Source organism: Oryzias melastigma, linkage group LG6 (assembly GCF_002922805.2).
Source record: "Oryzias melastigma strain HK-1 linkage group LG6, ASM292280v2, whole genome shotgun sequence".
Classification (NCBI taxonomy): Eukaryota; Metazoa; Chordata; class Actinopteri; order Beloniformes; family Adrianichthyidae; genus Oryzias; species Oryzias melastigma.
The window spans coordinates 20,911,528-20,921,250 of NC_050517.1; the positions used below are offsets into that span (position 1 = coordinate 20,911,528).

The 9,723-nt window shown below is 36.9% G+C and overlaps 2 protein-coding genes across 20 annotated transcripts in view; both read left to right on the top strand.

Annotated features, from left to right (window-relative positions):
- The window catches only part of b4galnt3b (beta-1,4-N-acetyl-galactosaminyl transferase 3b), a 42,863-nt gene extending 39,493 nt beyond the window's left edge, over positions 1–3,370 (top strand). The window contains exon 20 of the mRNA XM_024281462.2: positions 913–3,370. Coding sequence (XP_024137230.1) covers positions 913–1,024 — 112 coding nt within the window. The 3' untranslated portion in view covers positions 1,025–3,370. The remainder of the gene's footprint in view (positions 1–912) is intronic.
- Positions 3,371–5,268: 1,898 nt separating this feature from the next.
- c2cd5 (C2 calcium dependent domain containing 5) overlaps positions 5,269–9,723 on the top strand; it is a 28,216-nt gene continuing 23,761 nt past the window's right edge. For 9 of the 19 annotated variants that reach the window (XM_024281461.2, XM_024281453.2, XM_036212403.1 and 6 more), the window contains exons 1-7: positions 5,272–5,631; positions 6,062–6,164; positions 6,323–6,409; positions 7,478–7,649; positions 7,736–7,831; positions 8,891–9,046; positions 9,130–9,355. In XM_024281461.2, coding sequence (XP_024137229.1) covers positions 6,075–6,164; positions 6,323–6,409; positions 7,478–7,649; positions 7,736–7,831; positions 8,891–9,046; positions 9,130–9,355 — 827 coding nt within the window. In that variant the 5' untranslated portion in view covers positions 5,272–5,631; positions 6,062–6,074. Of the gene's footprint in view, positions 5,652–5,705; positions 5,725–6,061; positions 6,165–6,322; positions 6,410–7,477; positions 7,650–7,735; positions 7,832–8,890; positions 9,047–9,129; positions 9,356–9,723 lie in introns of those variants that run through there. The other 10 variants (XM_036212404.1, XM_036212410.1, XM_036212407.1 and 7 more) reach the window with 5 other exon arrangements.

A 9,723-nucleotide genomic window follows, 5' to 3' on the forward strand; every position in this document is an offset into this window, starting at 1 on the left:
TGGGCGGCTGTTAGTGCTTGTGCGCGCCTGTGAGAGTGCGCACCTGTGATTGTGTGTGCTCCCCTGTGAGTGTGTGCTCCCCTGTGAGTGTGTGCGCACCTGTGAGAGTGTGTGTGCCTGTGAGTGTTTTCGCACCTGTCAGTGTGTGTGCGTAGCAGACTGGCTGCATGTTCTTCAACTGCGCTCCCATCCTGGAAAATTCCAGCAGCTCCTTTTGATTTAAAAGTTTCACAAAAGTCAGTCCATCCAGGATTTTGCGATGTTGCAATTGCAACTACAGTATAAACATAAATTCAAGCAAAGCCGGGATTTGCCGCTCGCCCTGCAACTTTACATTTTCATCGCAACTTTACTTAAACTTTGACTAACCTACTGTGACAACGGGGGGGCAGTCGGCCACATGGAGCGCAACATGAACCGAGTGCGGATTTGTGATCATTTCAACATTATGTATAGTTGCTTATTTGTATTGAATCATTTCTGTTGGTGGAAAAACAGACAGTTTGGAGTAAGGGGCAAAAGGAAAACAAAAAAATAAATAAATTTGGAAAAAAATGGAAATTGTGACTTTAAAACTGTGAATCGAATCGTGGCTTGAATGAATCGTTACATCCTTTTTTTTTGTTGCATAATTATGAAAGAAATGTGGATGATATTAGGCGACATTTTTTAACCTTTTATCAACAATGACAAGATTGTATAAAATGTATTATTTGTCTAGTGTTTTATAATGTTTGCTAATTGCAGTTTAAGCCAATTTAAAGTTAGAAATGAACTGAAAAAACACATTTATTAGTTTTAAATCTTTAACTTTGATCAGATAATGAGAAACAAACCCTTTTTACCGCATTGTTCCCCCTTATAAACAGTAATTTATCCCAAAATGACTTTTTTCTTTTCCTGCCCCTCCAGGATACTTCAGGCTGGGCTGGAAGTGGAGAGAATCTATTTGAGGAACTTTTTCCATTACTACCACTCCAAACGTGGCATGTGGAATCGGCCAGTGTCAACAAGCAACAGGTGACCCTGTTACCTGCTGCTGCACCATGGCATCACCGTGGTTAAAACCATGGTAACCGGAGCACTTTAAGGATGTTTCTTTGGAACACTTGCTGACAGTGGGAGACGGACCTCAGATCGGGTACTTTCTTCATTCGCTCAGGTTTTGTTAAAGCAGGGACGGTCACTGCAGGCGAGGAGCTCCTGTTCCAGAGTTTATTTGAGTGAGCTGACTACTGAGAGGGCAAATCCCTGACCGTGGGATCTGACCTGTGAAGATGCTGCTGCGCGCAACCTTTCAGATCCTGATCTGCACTACAAGCTCAGACGCTCGGCACCGACTCCAACAGAGCTAACACTCCAGGGATGAATGCAGAATCACACAATGCACAGTCCCTAAAGTTTAGATTTGCTCTGACAAAGACAGAAAAATGGTTTACGTTTTAAATGTTTGTGGCTGAGTTAAAAACTATAGTTTGAGCCTGATGATTGCTTGAACAAAGCCTTTCCAGCGTTTTGTCAATGTAAAATTTGTTACATTATTTTTATTTGTTTCCACCAGCAGATAGTTTTTTTTTCTTTTTAGTTTTAGATTTAAACCTCAATTTACCTCCTTTTTTGTTCCTATTACCTATCTGTTTTTCTCCTTTATTTAAAGTCTGGAAAGGTTTATTTTTTTACATTTTATTTTAAGTCAAAGTTTAAATAGAGAGCAGGATTTATTTAAAAGTTTTTTTTTGTTTTTTTTACCAGCTCATTGCCCTAATGGCAATTAAATGACTACTGTTTGTTTTTTTGTTTTTCTCACTACTTCCTTAACACTCCTGTATGCTAAAGAGAACAGCTAAAGAGCTGCCTAACTTAAATCGTTTTTTTTTTTTTTTGTCTTAAATGGCTTTTTTGAACCTTTTTGAAGCATTACGATCTCCATTTTTGCCAAATCCTGTTTTAATTTAATGAACCTCACAGCTGTACTTAAAGTAAATATTTTTATATTAGATGGTACTTATGCTGCTGTGAGGAAAAAAATATATTTATTTTTCATACGCATTTTTCTGGCTGTTCACATTCCAGTTAAAAAAATGTGTGCCTTTTCAGTTTGTAATTTAAAAGTAATCAAGGTTTTACTGTTTTTGTGTTTTGACCTAGATTTATAAAACTTCTACAAGTGGTGCAATCTTATTTTTGTGTGTTATTTACTAAAGTTTTATTTGTCTTGGAGTTATTTTTCACTCTGTACTTATCAAGCTGCCTTTTTTTTTAATTGAATCTACTTCATTTTCTTTTTTGATCTGCCAAATCTTTTTTTTTCTTTACATCAGGACCAGTGTTAGCCTTTGTTGACTTGCTTGGAGTCTCTTCCTGCAGATTTGTTACACTGCCTGGTCTTACAAATGACGAATAAAGTTCTTTGAAGAAAATTAGAATTCTAGTTTTATGTTTGTGCAACAATAAGAGCTTTCTTTTAGAGCAATTGACAAAAACTATTTTTAATGTTGGAGTCAAAATAATAAAACTTGTGGTTGCTTTAACATTTGTTGTCTCTGCACTCACTGGTGCGTCAACCGATGATGCTGTAATGACGCCAATCCAGCTTTAGTACAGTTTTCATTCAAATTTCACCTGAAGGTTTTAAAAAGGTCATTTACTTTGAAATTGACACATAAATTTGACACTTGGAATAAATCCTTGGAGCTTTTGCATAGTTTAGTGAAAGCTTACGTGTTTTATTTTAACCCTGGAGCATTATTGTTGAGTGTTTTTTACCCGAGCAAAAGTTTTTCATGATGTTCAATATGTTGCATGTTTCTGAGTGTTCCTGGATAAAGTCTCCAATGTCCCAGGAATGAGTAGACCAAAGGACTACTATCATTATTAATTTTATTTTATTTTTTTAGGATTTTTTTGTTCTCAAATTCCTAATTTTTCAGTAATTCTCAGGTATGTTTTTAGGATCTTCCTATGTTTTTATTTTCCATTTATTACATAAACTACAGTTGAAAATAAAAGCAAACTAATTCATCATGTAATGTCATATTTTGATCTAGTTTTTGTGAAAAATGCTTTTTATTGAGCATGTTATATCAGGTTAAAATTACCCGGTAAAAGTAGAAGTCTAACTTTTTATAGTGAAAATGTTCAAAGGTTAAACACATTTTTCAATTGTTTTGTATTTGCATTGCTTTTGGATTCATTCATTTCCATTTTGTCTGTACACTTTTGATTTTAATAATAAAACAAACAAAAAAAACCAATCAAATTTTTGCTGTAAAAATTGCAACATTTACTATTTGGAATTTAGTTTTTTTGTACAATTTGAGGTTTGCTGCGTAATTATTGTGAAATTACAAAAAAATATCAGTTAAAAAAAGTGGAGTTGTACTAAAAAGATGGATATCGAGCTTTGCTACAAAAAAAATGGTTTTACTGTTAAAGTAGTAAAAATTCTAAAAAAAAAACAAATCCTGGACTATTAACCCCTTTAACTACCCAACCAAGAAAAAATCGATTAAAAAATGTTTTCTGCTGCTTATTACCTTGAGGGAGTGATATATATAATTAATGTTTTTAAAAACACATTTTCTATGTGTGCTGTACTGTTTGGTGGAGGAGGCAGTTAACGGTTAAAGATTACCATTTTCTAAAACTATTTTCTTCCATTTTGGAGGGCAGGAGCTCATCTAGCAAAGGCAAGGTACACCCTGGACAGTTTTCCAGTCTATTTTAGGGCATTATGTATAACCTTTTATCCAACCTATACAATAACTTCTCTATGTTCTGCATGAGTAAGCTCTAGTCGTCTTCAGCAGTCTTGATACGGCGTATTATCAGATGGTTTGAAACATTCATGAATTCCTTGAAGGTTTCTGACTCAGATTTTTGTCATCTATTACCCTGATAATCTTACGTATTGGTTCAAAGACGACTCATCATATACACAATCGTTTCACAAGAAAGAAGTTCATCATAAGTAAAAGCTTATCATTTTTCAGGGCTAACAAAAAAGTTCAAAAACACTTCAAAACACTTGAATTCTGTGTCACTGAACTGGAACTATAACGTTTTGTGTGCAGAAGTGCAAGAAAACAAATAACTTCAAATAATGACTTTTTTTTTTTTTTACAAACTAGCACAGAAAAATATGCAAATCAATTGGGAAATATTAAGTTATTGGTTACAGAGTTTTAGTGTTGGAGGCAGCTCCAGACAAACCCTCTTTAAATGACAATAATTTCACTTTTTCACATACAACCTAAAATTAAGTAAAAATCTCTCTTTTGGCGTGCACATTTTAAAACCAATCGACCAACCAATTTTAAAGTTACTTCAAATAGGGTCTATTCTTTAGTCAAGATAGGAGATGTTTTTATTCTGGAGGCCAGACAGTGTTTGGCAACTAAAGTGGGAAGACAAACATTTCAGAATACAAATAACGTAATACATTTCTTGCAACTTCCTTAGTGGTTTCACATATTGTCATATGAGTTTGGAAAGCCTTAAACCTAAATATCAACAAACAGACACAACACAAGCAGCTCAGTTCTTGTAGATGGAAGTATATTACAGATTTTAGGCCTGTGAGCTAGCAACAAACACTGTAAGTGGCACGCCACCAACTTGTGTTTCTAAGGCAAAAAATCCCTAATTAAAAATATATATATAAATATCATTTTGACTTCTTACAGTGTTTTTGTAGACTGGTGAAGTTCAAAAGTGTTTAATACCATAGCAGGCACTACAGTACTATTAAAACATGAAACATTAAACTATAAATGTGTCAGCCATTTAAAAAAGTTCTGCATTTTTTTTTTACTTTGAAATGTAAAAACTATTAGATTTTTTTAAAGTCATTTTAAGTAGTATTACAGTTTATTTATATTTTATTGCTGTGTTTGTATGTGCTTTTATGTGTTTTGTGCTTCTTTTTCAGATATGTACATGTAAATTACAAAAAAAGTTAAAAAAAATACTTGGAAACAAATAAAAATGTAGCTGCTGATATGTCCAATAATAAATCAATTTACAAAAACATGCTAATTCTACCTTTTAAAAATGAAATGCAGCACTGCGCATGTCCACTGCGACGTTCAACGTTGCCTTTAAGGAATTAGATTTATGTCAAGTTCAAAAAGTAATTTGAAAGATATAAAAAGTAAAAATAACATATACGTTTATTTTATGTGCATTTTATATAGTTCCAGTAGATAACGAGTTAAATGTTTGTTTCCACAACCGCGCTTCCATATGAACACTTTATCATTTGCGGGTTGACCAACATTTTTACGAGGTGTCCGTGAATGCGGCATTAAATCTCATTCATCTCGAACTCGCTCCGTTTCTAGCCGTATTTTAGTTAGACTCTCAGAATACCGAGCTAGTTCTGTGCCAAATGAATGAAACGTCGCTGTCTCAGTCAGATGTCACACTTGTACGCGTGTAGCTTCGCCAACAGCTGATACACACTTCCAGGTTTAACGTCACTTTTCTGTGAGTGGTGCACTGGGAACTAGCTTCTCGTGTTATGGGAGAGACGTGGAGGAGGTCGGGGGAATGGTGGGCTGTCAGCCATAATGTCCGCGTAATTTGTGACCGAACCCCGTTTGACGTCTTCCTGAGCGTGCTTTTGCTCTGGTAAGCATGCTACAGTCTAGGTAAGCAGGGTGTATTTTGGTGTTGCATAGGTAGTGACTCTGCAGGGATGGTCGTAAAAACATGGCCGATCAGGTAACAGGAGCTAACGAGACTGCAATGCAGTTAACCTGACTGTCTGTATGTATTAGCCTCACTTTGCTTCTATAATCTAGTTATCTGAAGGTCGCTGTTGTCCTCTTACTTGTTAGTTTACTACTTAAAGTTGCGTTCACGGACCACTGAGGATGAAACGAAACAAATTAGCTGAGGATAGTTAGCTTGTTTGCTAGTAGTGAGCCTGTCAACAGATAAGAGGGTACTTATGCTAACACTACTTCAGTTTGCAATGTCATTGGTGCTAGCAGCTATAATTAAAGAGCTCGTGAGTTTGAAAGTTGTTGTTTTGTGTTTATTGGTCACGTTTGTGCAGATAAACTTGAACCATGCCTGGGAAACTTAAGGCCAAGATTGTGGCAGGGCGCCACTTGCCTGTGATGGACAGAGCTAGCGACCTGACTGATGCCTTTGTGGAGGTGAGAATACAAGTCAAAGCCTCAAAGCATATTAGATATAAATTATTTTACAACGTTTAATGAGGAATTATATGCATTTGTAAAAAATAAATAAAAAGTGAATCATTTCCCTATATTTTCCATGCTCTTTTTATTGTTTTTTTACATTTTTTTTTTAGGTTAAATTTGGAAACACAACTTTCAAAACAGATGTTTTTCCAAAGTCGCTGAATCCACAGTGGAATTCGGAATGGTTCAAATTTGAGGTATGTATTTCGGTTTTCTTCCAATAGCAGGTGTTTATTGTACTCTAGGGCTGCCACGATTAGTCGACTAATCGACTGACGACTAGTTTAATAGTTGATTTAGTCGTTACGTTGTATTATATGGCGTCAGAGTGTAGTGAAGTTATGGCACTCTGCTAGCTTTTTGGACTAATTTTGGCATTTATTGTGGTTTTCCAGGCTATTTTGGAGCGTAGCTAATATTTCAGTAACATGCTAGCTGTTTTGGCTAACTTGGCCTTTTTCTAAATAGTTTTTAAAATAGTTTTTTAGGCTTTTAAATAGTTTTTTAGGCTGCTTTGGAGGCTGGCTAATATTTTTGCTACATCCAAGCTTTTTTTGTGGCTAATTTAGCCTTTTTTTAAGGCTGTTTTGGAGTTTAGCTAATATTTTGGCTGTTTTGGCTAATTTAGACTTTTTTTTAGGATAATTTGGCATTTAACTAATATTTTGGCTGGCTATAAGCTTCAGCGTTTTCAGCTATTAGCTTCAGAGTTATTAGCTATCAATTTCAACGTTTTTAGCTATCAGCTTCAGCGTTTTTCTATCAACATCAGCATTTTTAGCTATCAATTTCAGCGTTATTAGCTATCAGTTTTTAGCTTTCAGCCTCAGTGTTATTAGCTATCAATTTCAGCGTTATTAGCTATCAATTTCAGCGTTATCAGTTATCGATTTCAGCGTTTTTAGCTGTCAGCTTCAGCGTTATTAGCTATCAATTTCAGCGTTTTTAGCTGTCAGCCTCAGCGTTTTTAGCTATCAATTTCAGCGTTTTCAGCTATCATCTCTAGCATCTTCAGTGGCCAAATTCAGCTCACAGCATTCACACTAGCATTATCGCAGGTAATGCTATATATCTAGTTCGTAGTTGGTTTAGATCTAATGATGGTTAAGATTTGTGCTTTAGATCCACTTTGTGCATGGCCAGATTAGTCGACCAAACGGAAAAAAATAATTGGTGATTAGTCGACTATTAGAATAATCGTTTGTGGCAGCACTATTCTACTCCTCTTGTTTCTCTTTTTTTTCATCCTTTTTCTTGGTTTGTAGGTTGACGACGAGGACTTGCAAGACGAACCTTTGCAGATCACTGTGTTGGACCACGACACGTACAGCGCTAACGACGCCATAGGGAAGGTTTATATCGACATCGACCCACTTCTGTACTCCGAGGCCGCCTCCGTCATCTCCGGCTGGTTTCCCATTTATGATACCATCCATGGTATAGAGCTCAGCCTGTTGTGTTATTATCAACGTCTTTTTTCAATGCATCTTTTACAACTTGTAACATCGTCTTTATATTAACAGGTATCAGAGGAGAAATTAACGTCCTGGTCAAAGTGGAGCTTTTTAATGATCTGAACCGCTTCCGGCAGTCGTCATGCGGAGTCAAGTTTTTCTGCAGTACGTCTTCACTTTTGTTGTACGATGCATACTACCTTATTCATAATCAACATATGTTCTTATTGTTACTCAATTTAGTAGTTTATTTGTTAAAGACAGCAGTTTAGCTCGGACTAAAAGATCTTCTTTTGATCTATTTTCAAAGCGTTCCCAGTGCTATTTTTAGCCAAAATCTAAAAACTTGCATCGTTTTCTAGGAGATAGTTTCTGCAGAGTGGCAGTAATTTATTAGAAATTCCCCTCTGAGTTGGCATTATTGGCATTGAGCAACCCCACCACCCCTCCCCGTCACCTATAGCTCAGCTGTCTTGTTTATACATCACCACTCAAACTCTTCAACCAAAAAATAGCAAACAGTATTGGAGCTATCCAGCTTTATAGTTTTTAACCGGATTCCAGCTCAGATGAGTAAAAGTAAGATGTATCTAGTCGTCTACAAGCGGAGAATGGAGCAAAGCTTGTATTTTCAATGTCTTTTTGAAATGCCATTTTTTGTGATTTGCAAAAAATATTATAAAATAATTTCAATTATACTTTTTATTTATTTATTTATGCCCTCCATTGTCAGAAAATGCTACAAAAACATGTTCAAAATGCTATTTTCATCGTTAAAAAGTTTCTTAACAGATGAAGAAACGCCTCACTAGACCATCTGCTATAATTCTAGTTCAACTTGATCAAAGTGTTAAGAAGTATAGAAGTTTTTCTGTTCCATCATTTCTGCCGATGAGCCGATCGTTCCTTTTTGCGCTCCAGATCTAGTGCCTAGCTCCACACTGTCTAGCTGACGTCACGTCAGTGTCGTGATTTGATTGGCTGGATATCGATGAGATCAACTCGTTGCTTTGGTGAGACTGAAATAGCAAGTTTTTTCCATCGAATTTCTGGACCGTCAAAAATCAAGGATTCAAAAAAAATTCAGAAAGAAAATTCAAGAGTTTAAAAAAAATCAGAAATGATGGAACAAAAAAACTTCCATAGAGAAGTTTCTTTGATGGAAGTTAGAGCACTCCATCTAACCTTTTTTATTTTACTTTTTTAACCTTTGATTACCATCAGCTACATCGATTCCAAAGGGCTACCGGGCAGCAATTGTACACGGATTTGTGGAGGAACTTGTAGTAAACGAAGATCCAGAATACCAATGGATAGACCGCATCAGAACTCCTCGGGCTTCCAACGAAGCTCGCCAAAGACTCATCTTTCTTATGTCTGGTAAGACCGCTGCCCCTCCCTCACGTCTTATTCAGCCACAGGGAAATTCTGCGGCGGTCGCATTTTGTTTTTTGTTTTTTCAGGCGAGCTGCAAAGGAAAATAGGGCTTAAGGTACTGGAGATGGGTGGGAATGCAGTGGTAGGCTACTTGCAGTGTTTTGACCTGGAGGGGGAGTCGGGGCTGGTGGTCCGGGCCATAGGCACCGCCTGCACTCTGGAGAAGCTCAGCTCTGGAAGCAGCACACACACGCATCCCAACACAGCCCCTGCTTCAAATGCCTGCAATTCCCCTTCTAAAGATGGAAAGGAGTGAGTATTACATGACAATGCAAGCATGGGCACTATCTCAGACTATGTGAATGTTGGAAGCAGCTAGCCGCATGAGAGGAAGACGGCGTGGATGAAATGTGCTGTGGATAGGGCAGCAGTTACAGCTGTGTGTCTCAGATTCTCTCTCGTTGTATTTTATGTGTGTGCTGTGTCTTGAATCGCTGAAACTAACCACACATGACATAACCTGAGACACACACATGTACAGCACACATGCAGCCATCCTTAGGCCCCGTAGCTTTTGTCTGCTCATTAAAAAACCGCTCTTGCACGTCCTTCTGCTCTGGATCTGCATGATTTAGAACCTGCTGCTCATCTGCTGTGCTCTTAGCGTCTGTTTCCATGTT